At 54.2% G+C, this 19,643-nt stretch overlaps 1 protein-coding gene across 1 annotated transcript in view; it reads right to left on the bottom strand.

Moving 5' to 3' along the window:
- Window positions 1-11,329, bottom strand: part of Pcp4 (Purkinje cell protein 4) — a 49,675-nt gene extending 38,346 nt beyond the window's left edge. The window contains exon 1 of the mRNA XM_010636468.3: window positions 11,213-11,329. Coding sequence (XP_010634770.1) covers window positions 11,213-11,221 — 9 coding nt within the window. The 5' untranslated portion in view covers window positions 11,222-11,329. The remainder of the gene's footprint in view (window positions 1-11,212) is intronic.
- Window positions 11,330-19,643: the final 8,314 nt, after the last annotated feature.

Below are 19,643 nucleotides of genomic sequence, written 5' to 3'. Positions count from 1 at the left end.
AAAAAAAAAAAAAAAAAAAAAAAAAAAAAAACAGCCACATTGCCAGATTTCTCCCCCACTCAACTGAGATGAAAATAGCTTCAGAAAATGGTAGAAACCCTAGGTCTATTCTTCCGGAAGTAGGGAACGTTTTGTCCTACATCAGCTGCCACAGCTCAGTTAGCAAGCGGAGAAGATCAGAACGCGGGCCTAGGCCACTGAGCCACCTGACCCGCTGCTCCCTGGCGGTGGCAATTCTAACCCTGTCCTCATAGGGCCATGCACCCGCGCCCACCGCCACCTATGGACTCCGACTGACCGTGGTGCTACCTTCACAATGGGTGTCTGTTCTGTATTTCACTTTCCAGCACCTCTGCGATCCACTTCAGCCGGAGAGTCCAGTTCTAAATTTAGTTGAAATTCGCCCGGCCGTGAGAGGGCCTTTACACGCGGCCAAATCACTGCAGACCTGGGTACTGATCCTGCATTACTAGGGGACCATTTCTCAAAGCTGCGGGAGTCAGAACGTTCCTTGAATGGAACAAGCAGACACATTTGCACCCTGTGTCCTCCTGGACGGCCGGACAATTGAGAAGAGAAGGTGAGGCTCGTTAGAGATTTGTCAGTAGGAAGTGATGGGTCACTGGAACTTTCCAGGGAAGGGAAGTCAATACTTAGTAAGGGTTTAGGATCAATTCGGGGAAATGTTCGCATGGACATCAGAGTTTAGCATTTCTATGGCCTTTGACCGCAGGTACACACAGATACAAGGAACGCTCACTCAAGTGCTTTTTCATCAGACCAATGCCCAGGGCGATCCAAGTGACCTTCGAACAAGCTGCTGTCCCATTCCACCGCTCTGCCACAGGGGGCTTCCTGGGCCCCGTCAGATTTAGGGGATGCCCCTTCCTACACTTCCTTCCATGGTCAGACTTGGGTGTTCCAAGGGCCTCCTTAAGTTTCTTGTCCCTGGGACAAAATACCCAACGGCCACAATATTAAGGAAAAGCAGTTTATTTTGGCTCATGTTTTAAGCCCATGACTGACCAGCTCCAAGGAAGGAGGGCACCGCAGGAGGCCTCGGTTAGAGAGCTGCTCGCGTCACATCCGGAGGAGCAGAGCAGGAACGGCCAGCGCCAGGGTGATGCAACTGGGCTTCATTAGCTTGGTTTCATTTTCTCTTTCACTGGAAAGCCACAGGGCCACCTGCTTCGACCCTGACCTGGGACAGTGGCCCAGGCCAGCATCCAGGCCTCACTCCCGGAAAGGCCCTGAAGGGCTCTGGTCCTCTGTCATACCCATCCTAAAATGTTCAGGGCCGGGGATTTGGCCCAGTGGTTCTGCCGCCTGCCTCGCAAGCACAAGGACCCGAGTTCGATCCCCGGTATAAATAAATAGATAGATAGATAGAATGCTTGGTGAGGTAAGCAGGGCCAATGGGTATGTACTCTTCTCTGGACTCCACAGTGTCACCAGCCACTCCCCACACACACCCTGCTGACACCAGCTCAGAAGCGGTCTATGGCGGAGCAGGTGACAGGGGGAAGATGCAGCACTTGCCTGCTTTTAAATCGGCGCCTCTCTGAGGAGCTGGGATGCTTCACTCCCTGTGTGATGCCCAAGGGACCAGAGGTGGAGGTGGGGACCAAGTCCCCTGAGGCCACCGCTCCCAGCTCGGAAGTTACAGGAGGCTGCAATTTTATTTTTGTCGTGTGAAAATTCAAAATCCTCTTCCAAAACTCAACTGTGGGGGAATTCTCACATGAATTTCAGCCAGATCTAGCTTTCAGCAAGAACCAAAAAAAAAAAAAAAAAGATGACATGGAAATTCATTATACAGAGTTCCCCAAATGGAATGAATCAGCTTTGGAGATGGGAAGATGAAATCCAGAAGAAAAAAATAGCTGGGAACTTGAAGGAGGTATCTGGTGGAGGTGCTTGACAAATCGCTGTGTCTATTTTAAGAAAATTTCTTCAAGAAGAGGTGAAAGAGCCCAAATTTCTGAGGTAGAGAACAACACCAGAAATAATATTTGAGCTGCGGCACTGCATTAGCTAGACATTCTGACAGGACTTATGCAGATGTGAGAACAGGGCTATAAATACAGACGCGTCCATCCCTGAAGAAATTAGAAATTCTAGGGAGAAGAAAATAATAATAACTGGTAAGAAGCCAGCAGGGCTCTAAGGTCCAAACGCCATGGCGGTGAGATCCAGTCGTGACCCGCGCCCGTCCTCACGGAAGGCAGACCACAGGCGCACCTGCCCCCGCACACTTCTCGCAATCAGGATGTGCGATTTTTCAAATAAACAACGCACAGTTCCAGAAAGAACGCTGCCGGCCTTCATGTGACCTATTGCCAATGTACTCAAAAGACTTTTTCCACCTCAGACTTTTACAAAAAGATGGGAAAAGTCAGTGGAGCCCCAACATTCAGTGCTAAGAATGGGTCAGTGTCCAGCATTTTTCAGGCCTTTTCACCACTAAGTAGCTACAAATGAGCCATGGTACCACGTTAGATGTCTGTCCGCTCCTCAGCTTGAAGACGGCTAAACGCTCTCTCGGCGAGTCTAACCTGTCTGACCTAATCAATCCACGCTGCTCGGGAGCTGGGTCCGTCCTCTCCCTCGCACCCACCCCGGAGCTCTTCCAGCTGCCGTCCTCCACCCCTTCCCCTTCCCAGCCTGGCCCGGTGACCAGCTAACCACTGCCTGGCTGGCCCTTGGATCGCACACGGAGCAGGCCTGTCTCTAGTGGGCCCCGGCACAGCGAGCCCCATGTGCTCTCGCCTCTGCTGGTGGCTGGTGGACTTGTCGAGAGGTAGGAGCCGCGTCTTTTCTCCTGCTCGGAGCGAGGTCCGGCCGCGTCCTGGGAGACGCGGAGGTGGAAGAGACAGCATCTTCAGAAGGCGTCACGATCGGAGAGGACGGAAGAAATACGGCTGGCCCAGGTGCGGCGCCAGGTTATTCAGGCAACCCCGCGCGGGACCAACTTTCTCTAGCACATGCTTGCTGAAAGCCTTATACCTCAGGGTTAGGAGCGCTCCTCCCTACATGGAGAGACGGAGGCCAGGCAAGGCCTAACTCTAACCCTGAAGCCAGAGGGATTCTACCAGTGAGGGCAGAAGTGAGCGTCACCCAGGTCTTCAGCAAAAACTTCCCAGCAGTAGCCACCCTGACATTTGTCAGCCTCTCCCGGTGCGATCTGGCTGGGAGGATGAGAAGTCAGAGAGGAAATGGATTCCTAGAAACAGGCAAAGACCCATGGGAGGGAAGGCGCTGTCCGAGGTTCCCGTGCGTTTTCCTTTCACTCAGAACTGTTATATTTTTGATATATTTCTCATCCAGGGCTTAAGCGGAATTGGGACAGGTATAAGAGAAATTGGGTTAGAGCCAGAACATGGCAGAAAATGAGAAATAGTATGGGAGTGTGGGGTCAAAACCGAGACTGGCTTTTCCACAAGAGCACTGGGTTTTTCTTTTTTCTCTCTTTTTTCAAACAAGATTACTTTGGGGGCACTTGGTCCCTGGTCTTAAAGTGACCACTCTGAGACTAAGCTGAGCTCAGTAGCTGATGCCTGTTGCTCCACCGCTCAGGAGGCTGAGGCAGGAAGATTGCTTGAGATCAGAATTTTGAGGCCAGGCTGGGGAACATAAAAAGATGCCATTCATGTCCAGCTGCACAGGTTGCACACAGCTCAACTCCAGGGTGCACAGTGAACACAAGCTGCAGTTGACTGGGGCTCAAGCTCTGCTGAGAGAGGGACTCAGAACTTCTATTTGTATCTTCTCGTGACTGAGATCAATAAAAGTCAGCTTCATTAGACCTGGTGCCTGGATTGGTACCGATGGATGGCGTACTTAGGGGTAAGGAAGCATGAGGACCCCAGGACTGGGAACCGCCCCTGCCATCGCCCTGGAGCCGGCAGAACGTCGCCGTGTGTGTGCCACAGGACAGGCCCTCCTGCCCCAGGAGGGGGACCCATCGGTTGTGCAGTTTTAATGGCGCCTCCCTTCCTGCAGGTGAGTGGCCTTAGATCCCTGCTGAGCAGGCAGGGGCCACAGCTCGGCCAGATGAGCCTGGAAGCCGGGCCGAGCTCTGCTGCGCCATGGGAGGTTTCCAAGGCACAGGCACAGCGCCGGGAAGTGCAGGGGCTCACAGGCTGGGGAAGCCGGACAGGGCACGCGGGGAGTCGCTTCTGCTGGAGGAGGATGCCTGGAGCCCTCTGTCCCAGCGATGCCACTACACTGAGCATGCTGGGCCACATACACGCGGAGACGGTTGCCATGGTGAGTTTTATGTGTTCTTAACCACAGTTTAAGAACTCCTGCGTAGAATCACAGATGGAAAACAGTCCGACACTGCCAGTGCAAACACAGCACTAAATACCCACCTCCCACCACCAGGCGCTTGCCCCACACAGCCGAGAAGAATCCCAAGCGCTGCTCCTGAAGGGAGCATCGGGGTGCAGCTCTCCGTGGGTTCCCATCAATGACGAGCTCTCAAAAGTACGTGCTACACCTTGACATTCCAGCTGAGGGTCCTAAAACCACCACAACCACAAGACAGCTGGGCTACGGTTCACATAATCAATTCCTCATTCCTTTAAAATTGTTTTTGTATATTTTATAATACAACCACAGATTAGCGCATGCATATATGCTGTTGAAGGTGATGTTGAGGCGGTCGTGGGGGCGTGGCCGGGAAGGGTTCATCCCTCCCAGCTCTTCCCTCTTCTCTCTGCTTCCTGGACACCATAAGGTGAGCAGTTCTCCTCCGCCAGACCCTCCTGCCATGGAGCTGGCAGCCTATGGACCGTGAGCCAAAATTAATCTCTCCTCCTTTAAGCTGTGGGTGTCGGGGACTGTGTCCCAGCAACGGGAAAGTGACTAGGGCACAACACACAAAGAGATATGACTGTTAACGGAGCCTCAGCACTGTCTCCAGCCTGGGCCTGGGCAGGTCCCCGTCAAGGACACCGTCCCTTCTGTGCCTTCACCACCACAGACAGAGCTCAGCATCCGGATGTTCCAGCACAGCCCCTCTCAGGCCTGACTGACCACCTCACGGCCTCAGGGATTTCCTTGCACAGTAAAAGTGTAGAACAACGTACAATTTAGAAAAAAGAAACCCTAGGTAAAATTAGCCTTTTTGCAGGCTGAAGTGGAAAAGAGTGGTATTTTTCCAACAACCCCTAATGAAGAAGTGCTAAGGGAATCACCCATGTAAGGACCTTCACTTTTAAGGCACTCATACCTCCCTAATTAGTTTGCTATTGAGATTTAGCCACATGCTGAACAGATATGTACATTGGCTTAAACAACAGACATTATAAAAAGGGGAGAACGTGTTTCTTCATCATATTTCTGCTCTTACGTAACCAAGGCAAATGTTGGTGAGTATTTCCCCCTCTGGGGTCCTGTGTCCAGCGGTTGTACCGCATTAAACAGCTAGTCACTTGTTAGAGGACTGGCCACACCACAGGAACAGAGGCAAGGGGACAGACGACCGTTTCCTGTCACACCACTCTCAAGTGGTCGCGTGTAGTAAGAGGACAGTCTAGGTCTCCAGCCAACCCAGGTTCCCAACACAGCTTTCTAAGAGCCCCAAACAGCAGAACTCTTGGGCACACGGGTGGGAGGTGGACGTACGAGTGGCTGTGGGCTTATCGGTCTAGTCAGAGTCCCAGTCCGTCTGCACCTGAAACCTGCGGGGAGCCCTCCCTGGGGCTCCATCCTCGGCCTCCCGACAGACCCTCCAGGGTTCTGAAGAGTGGGCGGGTGACCTGTAGGGGGCGCCCGCGATTTCTGCACGATTCTTTTCCTGCTTTATGATACAAATTCGTTTCTTATTTAGAAGGTGGAAGGTCAAGGATAGAATAGAAATTGATGGCGCTTATTGGGTGACAGATCTCCCTGGTGGCAATGTCATAAATACGGCCAAGCGTATCCCTCTCAGAAATGGAAGGAGAACTCGCTCCGCGAGAGTCTAAAGCATAAATTCTAGCTATTTCCAAGGCGCAAACAACCTGCAGGAGGATTGATGCCTGCAATGTGTCACCTATGCTGTGTTTTTCACATAAAACAAAAGCAGAGATGCATGCCGAACGCAGTTACTGATGGGTGTGGCGAACTTGTTTGGTTTAGGGTGCAAACTCAGACCTACAGAGTTTTCTGTGCCTCTGCTCGAAAGTCAGCTCCTCTCAGCTGAATGGGCAGCCACCTCTGTTCTTCCAAAGTTTGGAAGAATGGTAAGTAGGGTCCACCTGGCGAGATAGCAAAGCGGAGGGCCTGTCCCCCTGCCCCCAGGAGAACGGATTCTAACCGATCCCGCTTTGTATATTAATTCTCATCTAGCCCCATTTCAAATATAAGTTAACTTTAAATATTTAAATATTCAAGGGCCAGGGATTGAGCTCAGGGGCACCGGCACCTGCCTTGCAAACAAAAGGTCCTGAGTTCAACCCCCAGTACAGAAAAAAGAAAAGAAAAAAAAATATTTAAATACTCAAGTATCATTTAGAATATTCATTTTTTAGTTATTAGCATGGTGATTCCCATTGGTGATTCATTTAACTATTAGTTAAGATATTTATACATGCAGCCTCCTCTTGGACACTAGATATAGTCTACTGGCGTTCTGAAATCCACAGCCTGGCGGCTGGGCCCCAGGGAGCCCCTCACTGAGAGCCAGCTTGGCTCCTTTCTTCCTCCCCGTCAGCCTCGGCCATGCTCTTTCTATTTCAATTCCACAAATTAATTTCCAAGATGTTCATGGTCTTTGCCTTGCAGCTGTGAATCCCGCACTCACCTGAAGGGAGCCGCACAGAGACACAGGAGGTTAGAATTCTATGGCCCACCTGCCTCACTAGCATTGTCCCTGACATTTCCCCACGCGCCAGGAGCCCTTTCTGCTGAATCTTCCCAATTTTCCTCATTTTCTTTTACTATCCTGAGGGCAGCTGTTGTATGCCTAGATCTATGAACCCACTTCAAAGAATTTCAATAAAATCAACCCAGGAATAAAGAAACAACAACAACAAAAAGATAGACTTGTTTTCTGCCAGTGAACCCCAAACACCAATCTCAGGGTTCGGAGAAGAGGGGCCCAGAGTGCAGCACCACCACCAGATGAGCCCACCCTCATAAATCCACTGACTCACCTAGGACCAGAGCCAGGGGGCCTTGGGAGTGACAGAAAATTGTCCCTGCCAGAAAGTTCGCAGTCTGGGAAAGATTTTTTCAGCCGATAAAATACAATTCAGAAATACTTTACCCACATGCTCTTTAATACGGTGTTTTATAAAGCTGTCCGACAGACAAAGTACAAACCCAGGCGCGTGCAGCACCAAACCTCCTCAGCAGTCACACAGACTTGACAAGGCACCCGGAGTGGGTGGGGCCTGCTATTCTGCAGGTGCGCCCAGCTGCCGGAGAGCAGGAGTACAAGCCCACTGGGGGTGCCTTCCCCCCTCAAAAGCAACCTGGGAAGGGAAGAATGCTAGCAGGTCAGAAGCAAAGGCACAGATGCGTTCCTGTAAATGTAAGTTTACAAGAACGGCAACAAAAAAAAACAGGTTTTCTTCTCATCTCGATCTCACTACTCTCCCAAACCTCTAAGGAAACCAACTGTGACTCACATATTCAATATTTCTTTCTGAAACACAGTAATAATACATCTTGCATTCTTTCGTCCTTAGAATTCAAAGGAGAAAAACTGAGACTTTTAATCCCTTGGCGTTAATGAAATGCGGGATGGGGAAATAAACTGTATGGCAATCCGATAAGATCACCAGCCCTGCAAACACATTTTTCATGCTCAATTTCCATCTCTTTCCTGCTAGGAAAAGTCAAATTCGAATCCCAGTGGAAGTCAGTGTCTGTCTGGGTGGAACGGCCCATGAAGCACAGTGTCTTATCTTCGCGTGTTTCTGCGGGAACAGCTGGCTCGCCTCCAATGTCCCCCTAAGTGAGGTTAACATGGCGAAAGGTACTGACGCGTCACTCGGCCTTCTGGTGCCGGGCCTCTGGGACCAGGCGCGAGATTCACACTTGACACAGCTACCACAGAAGCTGCACGAAGAACTGGTCCGGGGCTCAGAGCTCCTCACAAACCACATCCGGCACCCACCTGAGCAGGTTCTGGTTCACAGAACAAAAGTGCAATCCTCATCTTCGGGGCTCTCACCACTGGGTTTCCTGACGGCCAACCAGGGCATCCCACACCTGCCCTGCATGAGATTTTCACCACTGGCTACTTTTGATCCAAACAAAAACAATTTTTTTTCCTATCTTTTCTACGCTCCCACCCCGAGGTTTCAGTGTGGGCAGCCTCACCTGGAGCCTCTCCCTCCAGAACACAGCAGTTCTGTTTCTCCTCCCTTTGGGGTCATTATGCTTTCACGTAGGCAACAGAGTTTCAGTTCCAGAGCTCAGGACAAGCGAGTGCGTAAAGATGTGCCCTTACACTGTCCGTGGTGTTCAGCCCATGCCTTTCCAGAGGCCAAGGGCTGGACCAACCTCATCTCCCTGCCTGGCCCTGAGCAGCACCGTCCTAAACGAGCCAAGGCAAGAAGAGAGCCAGGGCAGGGAATCGCCGGCCTGGAGCCGGCTCTCCTCAAACGGGTCTGTGGTCTAATTAAGCCCTGTGAGTCTTACGTAACTGGGATGACTCCCACCCCTTCACAGGCAGGGCGCAGGTGTGTCGCGTTTTAAATCACATCTGCAGGTGCATCTTCCTGCCTTCAAGTCTTCTCCTGGCATTCCTAAATGAGGGAAAAGCAACTAACAGACACCAAAGTGAGGATCTGGGACTGTTTGTCCTTGTTCCTGGGATGCTGTTTTGTAAGGTGGCTAAGAATAAAAGGAGGCCTTTTCTTTTCGCTGTGTGGAGAGCCAGCGGTCAGAGAGGAGCGTGCGCCTCTCAGGCCAGGGCTCTGGTGGGGAGCACCTCCGATCCAGCTGACAGACTTAAGCTTGCACTTTGATCCCTGCTAAATCATCTCCAGTTCATCTCCAGAGTTGCTCCAGGCACATCTGACACACTTTAATACCGAAATGCAAATCAGACGCCCCCACAAACCACCTCCGCTCTCACATTGCCCTAAATTTGGACTTTATTTCCCCATTCTCCTTGAGCTGTTCTTTTCAATCACATGTCAGTCACCCCAAAACTGTGGCTCCAGGGGATGAAGCTAACAGTGTGTTGTGAAGTCGCCCCATCTAAGGCCAGCTCTGAGCTCCATTTGCTGCTCCCCCTTTCCCTCGAGGCCAGAAGACCCCAACCCCCAGGAACACCTGGCCTCTGGGGTCTTCCCTGCCTGGCTGGCTCTGCACCAGCTCCAGGGGCAGCCTGTGAGCTTGGGGGCAACCACAAGGGGCCCCAAGCCCAGTGGCCCAACATAGCAACTGTTTGCCCTCCAGACCCAAATAAATCCTCCCAGAAGAACCCGATGGAATCCGCGGCTGTGGCCCTCTCGGGTAACTGGTCACACAGCAAGCAGCGTTCCTCTGAAGTCCATTCCTGCCTGAGAAGCGTTACAGCCAGAAGCCACATTTAAATCACCCCACTGAGAAGAGCTTCGGGAGGAGGACCCAGTGCCCTGAGTAGCAAGGAGCTTCTGTTCCACTTTATTAAACGTTTTAAGCAGATTTCAGCTTCACTGAAAGGACAAATTCCTGCTCCCCAAGGAGCCTGTGCCCAGGAACCTGGAGCCCAGCCAGGAGCAGAGGTCAGAGGCCGGGTCCCTGGGTAGGGAGCAGGGGAGGGGCCAGAAGGGTTTGGGGTGGGCTTTGTTGGGGGCTCTCATCCAGCCCCACACTGACAGGGCGTGGGGGAGCCCCAGCCCAGGGGTGGCCACCTTCTCACAGAGACAGTCCAGCCTGTGCTGGTGCAGACCCTTCTACAGGGCATGGTTAAGGGGCTATGAAGGAAAGCCGTCCGCCTGCCAGCTCTTTTCTTTGCAAGAAAGGTGAGCAGAACTCCCCGTGGATCCGGCAGACTGCCCACCCCTGAGGGCACGGTGGACAGAGGCCTCTCCCTCCTCCTTGCCATTTCCGGGCTGGCCTCGTTCCCTCCTCCCTGTTCCTTGCTATTCAGAGAATCCGAGGCCTCAGACACCTGCGTGCATCTGGGCAACCCCGCCTTGCAGTCAAGCCCTGCTCTGCCATCCTCTAGCTGGTGACCTTGAACCCCGAGCTCTCCAATGAGAGCCTCAGTTTCCCCAGCTGTCAATCGGGAATGACAACAGCCCTATTGGCCGGGAAGCTCAAAGCCGGGACACCTGGGGGAGCGCTTGGCCCTCTGTTCCCGAGGCAAATGCTGGCTGCTTTAGCCGCTGTTGTTGCTGGAACTGGGGCCGGGGTTGCCGGGAGACCTCGCATCTCCCACCCACGCCTGCCTGTCCTTCCTCCGCTCCTGGCTGCATGGCGAGCCTCGTTCCTGAATCTGATAGTGCTTTTCCCCTCTGCCTGTCACGTTTAAATCAAAAGTCACCCGTCAGAGGGATAGAAGCAGTGACAAAGCGTTTTACTTCTGAAGTTAATTTTACTCCAGGCTCCCCCAGAAAAGATCACCCATCTGTCAAATTTCTAAAAGACGAAGAACCCAAACGAGCTTCAAAAGTAATTATTTAAGTGCCGACCGAGAGGAAATAGAAATGGACTTGGCTGGGCTGCGGAGCTGAACGAGAATGATACTCGGCTTCGCGGGAGAAGGGAAGAGATGGCAATGTTTTTACGGCGCCTTCGCCCGCTGAGCCCCGTTCTGTGCACACACTCAGGAAAGCCGCTTTTCGCCTGAAATTAGCCCCGCTTCCACCAGCCCCGCCCGTCTGCCGCCCGGCGTCTCCCAGGGCTCTGGTGAACACCAGCGCCCCCCGGACGCCCCCCAGGGCCGGGCGTCCCAGTCCCCACCCCGGCCCGGGCTGGCTTCCCGGGGTGCCCGCTCCCCACAGGGCGTACCCCGCCGACGCCCGAAGACACAGGGCTCCGGCTTTCTCCGCCAAGGTCTAAACCCAGAGTACTTCCCAAAGCCGCGATCGAATCAGGCGCCAGCAGCGAATGCCCTTCTCGCTCCCAGGCTGGTGCCCGAAAGTTGCAAACTTAACCGGCTCCTGCCGAGCCCTCCCGGCCGCGCTGCCCGGAGCAGCCTGTCGAGGCGGACACTCAAATCCAGAGCTGGCCGCTCTGCTGCGCCGGCCCCCTGCTCCCCGCGGCCCCCTGCTCCCCTCACCTCGCTCATGTTGGCCTCAGCTCCGAGCCGGTCCCGCCGCTCAGCACAGAGAGCACCGCTCAGGGTCCTGCTCCAGCGGTCCTGGCTTTCTCTTAAACGGAGCTGCCCGGTGGCATCATGCCTCCCGCCAGCCAATCAGAGCGCTTCACCTGTCCGCAGGGCGCGGGCATCCGAGAGCACCTGGAGCCCCCTGGCGGCGCGGAGCGGCGTAGCAGGTCCCTGCGCCGGTCCGCGGTCGGGAGCGAGAGAGGCAGGCTGGGGGCCGGGTGGGGCGGTCACTGTTGGTTGAGGGCGGAGCTGGCCTTGACGTGAATGTGCTTCTTGGCCCCTAAGAGTCTCATGGAGGGATTTGGGGATCGAGAGATCCTCATGCGAAGCGAGATAGATGAGACTCCAAGGGTTTCTCCACCACAAACTCAAAGCAAGCAATGTAAAGAACGGAGTGAAGGAGAGACGGTAGGAAACGGGGAGGTGGGTTTTCAGGGGATGGAAGGGGCGCTGGGAAAGGGGGAGAGGAAGGGGCAGGGGGTGGAAAATAACGATGTGCCTGTGTGTGAGCCTGAGCAAACCGATCTCATCACTGTGTGTCCTAAACATATGCTAATTAAATTTTCTTTTCATCTAATTTAAAAAGCTAAAAACAGTGACATAGTGGTGGCCACCGGGCTGCTGCTGTGTGTTGGTCACCGGGGGGCAGGCTGGCACACGCGGAGACTGCTCAGCATTCATGGGGAGGCAGCTGGCCTTTCCCAAGGAAGGATTCTCTCCACCGGGTGCACACAGACTCCCAGTATTCCCGGCCTTCCCAAAGCTGTGCGAATCCCCTCCCCGCCTTGGTGGCCCAGGCCCGGCCTTGGAGGTTCCACCTGCCTGGCCCCTCTGCCTCTGCCCAGTCTGCCTGCCCACCTACCTGAGCCTGGGCTGGAAGAACCGGAGCAGACGGTGTCAGGTGGGACAACAGCGTGCCTGGTTACGGGAGTAGAAGACGCCCTCAAGACCCTTCCACCGCTGCACACACACTGGCCTGCCCGCTGGTCTGGCCACTTTCCACAGCAGTTCTGGGGTCTTCTTCCTGAGCGGCTCCAGGGGGAGTGATCAAAAGTTCAGCAAATCCTGCTGCAAGAGCAGCAGGAAAGGCAGCTCACGAAAACTTCACAATGTTTCCTCTCTACCTGATTCACCACATCCCACACGGTTGGACTTCTGGCTCTTCCCCAAGGTCAAAATGACTGTGAAAGGGAAACATTTTAAATCCATTCAGGACAATGAGGCAGCCAGGACAGTGTAGCTAAAGACATTCAAGAAAGAGGACTCCAGAGCTGCTGCAGGAAGGGGCAAGGAGGATGGGAGGAGGGTGTTTGAAGTGAGAGAGAAAATTTTTACGGAAATTGATGGCAATGGGCCTTTTCTTTATTATTGTTATTGAACTCAGAACCTTGCACTTGCAAAGGAAGCAGGGCACCACTGAGCTAAATCCCTGGCCCTGGCAATGGGCCTTTTACTATAGATTTTTTAAATTTTAACATTCACTATCTTTACAATACCTAGTATTTCATACATGTACATATATAATAAACATAAATGATGTATCTGTGTATCCCGACTGCACCATTTGCACAGTCCTTATGCTGTCCCTCTTCTTCCCCAGTTCACCCCATGAAGGCCCAGGCAGGATGCCCCCGGGTGCCTAGGGGGCCGGAAGTGGGAGATAATGAAGAAAAGGACTCCAGACTGCAGTGTTTTCTGCCAACTCCAGCCATACAGAGGGAGGGCCCACATGAGCAGGGGCCTCAGGACCCCTCAGAAATAGGGGCACCTGTCTCACTGGGGTCTTGAGCCCCCAGCAGCCATGGCCACAGAGCCCCCTGAGTGGCTTTGCAGGCTGAGCTCCTCGGTGGGGGCACAGAGAACTGTCCTGCCTTGCTGAGAAGTGCTGGGCGTGGGGAGCCCGGCGGGGCTGATGTAGAGGATGTAGCCGGGGTGAAGTGAGGAGGAGTTGTAAAGACTCTGGGAGAGAAGATGGGTGGTGCCCTGGGCCGAATGGCGCCCTGACCCCCAAATTCCTCTGCTGAGTCCCTGATCTACACTGTGCTGTGTTTACAGACCGGTCTTTACAGGGTGACTTGTTACAGGAAGTCACTGGGTTTGTCCCCGATCCAGAGCCCCTGGTGTCACAAGAAGAGGCAATCAACACGCTTCCAGAGGGAGGAGCACAAGGGACACAGGGAGAAGACGCCGTGTGTGAGCGGAGGACAGAGGCCCAGGACCCTGTTGCCAACCTCTGGCTGCAGGACTGGGACAGGACATGGGGCTGTGGTCAGAGCCCGGCAGTGGCACCTCTTGGGGCAGCCTTTGCAAAGCCGTACCCACAACCCGGCCCTGAGGAGACCGCCAGGGAAGGAGCAGAAACCCGAGGGGCTGGAGTGACCATCTGCCCAGTAGGGTCTATGTCTGCAACGGGGCTGGCAACCCACCTGTCCACCTCCCGGGGTCTCCAGTAGGTGCAGCCACGAAGGCAGAGCCACGCTGCCACCAACACCCATAGCAGCATGCCCTGCCACCGCCACGCCAGGGTCACAAGGATGGCCTGGGCCTGGTCAGGACCCGGGGACAAGGACCGTGGGCAGGAGGTGTCCTTGCAATATACACATGCCACACCCACACAGGTGCACACACAAATAGGAGGAAAAGGAACTAGGGGAAGGGGAAGAAAGAAGGAAAAGGAAAAAATATGAGATAAGAAATAAATGGAAATGAAGCTTTTGCAAATAGGGAGGGGTAGAAGGGTTGAAGGGAGGGCAGGGGAATGGGGAAAAAATACGAGCCAAGATACGTCACGTAAAGGTACAAGATCTCAATGATGCATGTAAATGTATTGTTTACCTGAAATGTACCGTAAAAGAATTGAAGAGGAACACACACACACACACACACACACACACACTCACAGGCACACACTTGCACACTTGCCTCACTCCTTCCAAGCTTTTCGGGCTTGCCATCCTCCTACTCCACACACTCCCTTCTCTCTGCCTAGGGTGTGCTGGGCTACCACCCCCCTTCCTGCCGTGATCCCTGTCCACGGAGGTGGGGTCCCAGGATCCCCATGGGTACTGGAATCTGCAGACGCAGAGATCCCGTGTGGAAACGCTGTGGTGTCTGTGTGGAGCGCTCACCAATCCTGCACACCCTCGCTCAACCTGAGATGAGAGCTCCGGTGCTGTGAGCACCTGTCACGTGTGCTGCTGCGGAATGACGAGAAAAGGTCTGCACATGCTCCACACAGGTAGAATTACTTCCAAATGTTTTAACCCAGTGTTGGTTGAATCTGCAGTCTTGGACACGGAAGGCTGTTCGTGTGTAGTTTTCAAGGCAAACGGTGCCAGCAAGCCCTGCATATGACTTCCTTCCAGTCACCCGAACTCTGCCTTAAACACGGAGTCAGGAGCCAGCCCTCAGGACCCAGGCCCTGGCACAAGGGGGCACTCTGTGCCTGACAGCGGCGAGGTCTCTCCGTGGCTCAGGGTCTGGTCACCTCGGGGACGCATGTGAAAGCCTGCACCTGCCACCTTCAGCAGAAACACAGGCTCGGTGTGCGGGGCTGAGAAACGGATGTTGAAGGAGCTTCCGAGGAAGAGACCACAGCATCGGATGTCAGACTTCAGGGAGAGCCTCCCCGGCTGAATTAAAATATAGACCCATGGTCCCGTGATTTATGAAAAATATACGAGGGTGCTGTGATCAAAAGCTGTGATGAATGTTTAGATTTTTTTAAGCAGTTAGTCCAGCGAAAGACACATTGTTGTTAACCTCAAAGCTCTGCGCTCCCTCTGTACACACCCTCGCTCTGCTCACATCGTCCCGGCCCCTTCCTGCCGCAGCACTGGAGCCCTTTCCTGAGTGTCTTTAGCTGCTCTGTCCTGGCTGCCTCGATTTCCCGAGTGGATTCAAAACGTCTCCTTTCCTGGCCATTTTGACTTTGGAAAAGAACCAGAGGTTGCCAGGTGCCAGATCCGGTGCCTGAGGAGGGTGAGGAACCAGCGTTGTGTTTTCACGAGCTGCCTTCCTGCTGCGCTCGGCCGAGGCAGTCACTGTGCTCGTCATCACATCTCATGAAGACCCTCAGGAAAGAGGACCGCGGAGCTGCTGCAGACAGCGGCCGGGACACGGGATGAGGGTGTCCAAGTGAGGGGAGGTCCTTGAGCGGGACTCACAGCGATGTGTCTTTTACTGAAACAAGTTTTTAAATTTGAACATTTTTCTAATTTGATTTGTGTGTATGCGTGTGTGCACGCGCCTCTGTGCACAATGAAGACCAATTACTTACATCTCTTGGATGCACCATCCTGCTTGGTGGGCAGGGCTGGCCTTGGAGAGCCTGCAGTTTCGCTGTGTGTGGGTGGCATAGGTCTTCCCCTCACCAGACTTTTTGTCTAAAGCAACATTTGTAAACAATTTCGGGCCTAAGGGACATTTTAGAGCCACCCCCACTCCCCCCACACAGCTGGCTGTCTTCCCGCTCTGTGCCTGCTCACTTCCTCCACGTGGGGAAGACACGGCTCTCTCCCCGCCCTGCACTGGAGCCGTCAGCCGGGACAGAGCACGGTGCCCTCCCTAGGATGGAGCCCCAGGCCCGGCCTCCACAGCCCCCTCTTCTGCCGACCTTCTCTACTCCCAAGCTGCCCCGCGGCCTTGGCATCTGTTTGCCACCCCCCGTGGATGGACCTGGGGCCTCCTGCATTCAATCCCCCATCTTCCTCCCTGCGGCCTTGAATGTCACTCTGTCCTCCAGATGCCAGCCCTCTGGACGTCTCTGTCCCCGCAGACCTGGAAACACAGCAACCCCACAGCCTCCCGGAAGCGCGTGCCGACGTCAGTGGAGCGTTAATGGGGCACTTGTTGAGCCAGCGTTCGCCTCCCACCTTGGGGACTTCGAGCTCCTTGAAAGAGTGAGAGAGGCCCTGCCCACAGCCCCGGTCACCCTCTCCTAGCCCATGCCTGGCTCGGAGCCCAGCGCCGAGTGGGCGTCCACACTTCCGAACAAACATCGCTGAGCATGAAGCGCGACGGAGGAAAGAAAGCTCTTTTGTCCTCCAGACCCAGGTGCACCTCCCAAAGCCAACAGTGAAGAATTTGCCCTTTCGAAAATAAGAGGGCCTTTCACAGCTCTCTGTGCTGCCAAATTTCACTCCCCTGCTTTCTAATATGCTAAAAAGGAGAAAGTTTTGGGCAAAGTGAACCTGTTTGAAACCTACACGACTGGGTTTTACTGCCCTTCTTTGAAGAAAAAATAGATTAACAAACACTCAGTTTGGTCTAGCTGGGTTTCAGCAGCTCGTGTGGCACAGCAGACTCACAGCCCCATCTCCTCCTCCTCCTCCTCCTTTTCCCCCTCTCTCTCCTGCACCCCAATCCTCATCAGCCATCTGTAGAGCAGTGAGCATGAACTACCTCTTGACGTTATTGAGAATCTGTTATTTTGAGCCACCCCACCCCTCTCTCTCTGTCTCTCTCTCATCTAAAATAACTTGTTCTCTGCACACAGCCTCCTGTCCCCCTTCCATCGAGAGGCGCTCACCCCTCCTTCCCAAGGCACTGCCAATAGGAGAGGAGAGGCTGATGTGGGAGGGACAAGGGTAGGTCACGCCCATCCTGTGACCCGGCGCCTGGGTCTCTCACCTTCCCTAAACCCGCAGTCTTATCTGCAGCAGCTGTATCCTTGCGCTTGGAATCATTCCCTGGGCGTGGATAAAAAGGTCTTTCTCTAACCTCAGTCACTTTCAGCACAATTAACTGTCCACACTTGTCCTCTGCCCAGGGCTGTCTGGGCCGTTGTGGGAGCCCAGGGTCACCCTTGCATGAGGACAGCATGGGTGTCTGTGCTCTGAGAGCCACCGCCTGGCTTGGAAAGCCACAGGATGGGTGTGAAGGGGGCTTCCAGCCACAGCAGCCCTGGCAGTTGCAGAACGGTGCTTTTCAGAGTCCTTCAATCTCCCTGTCCCCCTTCACACAGTGAGCCCTTCCCGCCCTACCCACAGTGGCTCCCAGAACTGCAGGTCCATCTTCTCTCCTTCTCTCTGCTCATATCCCGCTGGGGACTCAGCTGTGTTCTCCCAAATCTCTCGTTTCAAGCTCTAACCCCAACCTGACCACACTTAAGGAGACTGGGCCTTTAAAGGGGTCACCACACCTACGTGAGGCCACAGGGGTCCTGACCCAATGTAAATGGTGTCCTTATAGAGAGAGACGATCGGGACACAGACACACGGAGGTGACCATGAGGACACAAGGAACAGGCGCCATCTGCAAGCCAGGAAGAGAGGCCTGGGAAGGACCAGCCCCGCCCACACTGTGATCCTGAACTTCCAGCCTCCAGAATTCAAGACAATAGGACCCTGCTGTCCATGAACACAGTCTGTGAGGTTCTGACACCACACTGGAGCTGAGGAAGACATCGGGACAGCCAGGGTCGGCTTCTGCAGGGGCCACCATCATGGAGAACCCAACCCGCATCTCAGGACTGCAGTGCCGGTTCTCTCCTGGACTGGCCAGGAGTTCAAGGCCAAGAGCGAAACCCAGCCACCTCGGAGCAGCACATGCAAACACTTGCTTCCCTCGGGCTGCAGGCAGATGGCAGTGCAGGTCCACACCCGGCCATGAGCAGAGCAGAAGGCAGAGGAGGCTGAATTCCCGGGGTCAGCAAGTACAGTCAAGATCAGGGCAGATGGAGAAGATGCTTGAGGACCTGGGCTTCGACCTTCAACTTCCCAGGGACCTGGTCTCTCGAAGGCCAGTGCTGCAGTGCCCAAAGGTGCACTTCTGTCTGGGAAGACTGCCAATGCCCATCCCAGGAGCTCCCCACCGCCCCACCGCCAAACCATCACGGAGTTAGATCACCGCGTGCACTGGTGGGAGTGTGCAGCTCGAGACGGAGCGGAAGCTCTGTACCGGAAGGTGCTGCAGGACTTCCCGGCACATGCTAGGCTCTGAGAGCACTGGGTCCGGGCAGGAGCAAAGTATCCAGTGGCATCTGTCCTGACCTGGCACCTGCTGGTGCACCCCAGAGCCACCAAGGCTAGGTGAAGCATCTGACCATCAAAAGCAAAGTGAGTGCAGTCGTTAGGTGGGGTAGAGAGAAGCACGGGACCCTGCAGCCTTGGCTTGCCAGTGCGATGTAAATGGATGCTAAGGAAACAGCCAAGGCAAGAGCAGAGGCAGCAAGAAAGCAAACCAGAGTCTGCATCAGTGATTCTCAAAAAGGAGCAGGGGGATTCTGCGCCCTGCCCAGGGACACTGACATGCCTGGGGCACTTTAGCTGTCACAACCAGAGGAAGATATTTCAGCTGTCACAGCCTAGGAGGATCGGGGTCTTGCACAGGCCCATCGCCTGCCGATCGGGCTGCTACTTATGCTACGATATTGAAGAACTTCCTTCACGACAAGGAAATGCCTGGCCCCAAAGGTTAATTGTGCCAAGGCTGAGCAATCTTGCACATCTGTGCAAGCATCTGTATAAATCTATACAGAAAACCAAAGGTGGAAAATCAGGAGACCGTGCAGTCAAATCAATAAAGCCAAGATTCCCTTCCCCAGTTTCCAGCTGTACAAGTTTTCAGACCCAGCAGCAGTTGACTGAAATGGAAGCCAGGTCCCCAGCAAAAAGGCTCTACCACCATCACGCCCACTTACACAGGGTTGGGTTTCCCCAGCTGCTCCCAAAGCACCCAGAGCGGTCGAACAGGGTAACAGAACACTGGGAAGGAAGAGCACCCATGCTCCAGAGACAGCAGGTCCGATAGAACTGGGGACCCAAAGCAGCAGCTCCTGGGAGAGCGAAGGTATACCGAGCCAGGTAGAAGTAGGGTCCCGGCCCAGTCTCGGCTCCCAGCGGATCCCCTGGGGTCAGGCCATGGCCTGAGCTGTCATGGTGGGGACAGCCAAGCAGAAACTCTTAATCTGCCCCAAAACCACGGAAATAATAAAAATAATACCGCATTCCAAGGGAATGACAGAGGTGAGAGCCACCCTCAAGGCCCGAAGGAGACTGGGATGGCAGTCATCAACTTGTCTGTATCCTGTGGTGTGATCTGCACCCAAATCCCGCCCGACCCTGAAGAGGGCAACAGAGCACTTCAAACCCAACCCAGCAGCAGCCCCACCGCACCTGTGTGCCAGATGAAGTCTCTTTGCTGCAGAACCTTGGGACAAGGCTATATGGCCTTGGGGCACGGTGTTGTGGTCAGTGCTCTGACCAGTGTCCCCCCACTGCTCCATCATCAGAGCGGAGGGGGAGGAAGTGTGAGCCCCGAATGTGACATCAGCCTCAAGTAGACCAGACAAGTATTTGTCTGGAAGTTGAGGTCAAGAGCCCTTCAAGCTTGAAAGACAATCATTCATCCTAGACGGAACCAGCACACAATGTGGTGTGGG

This window comes from Fukomys damarensis, unplaced genomic scaffold (genome assembly GCF_012274545.1).
Source record: "Fukomys damarensis isolate Sample0158 unplaced genomic scaffold, DMR_v1.0_HiC HiC_scaffold_24, whole genome shotgun sequence".
NCBI classification, from domain to species: Eukaryota; Metazoa; Chordata; class Mammalia; order Rodentia; family Bathyergidae; genus Fukomys; species Fukomys damarensis.
Note: the sequence above shows the minus strand (reverse complement) of the source record. Positions and strands in the feature narration are given on the sequence as shown.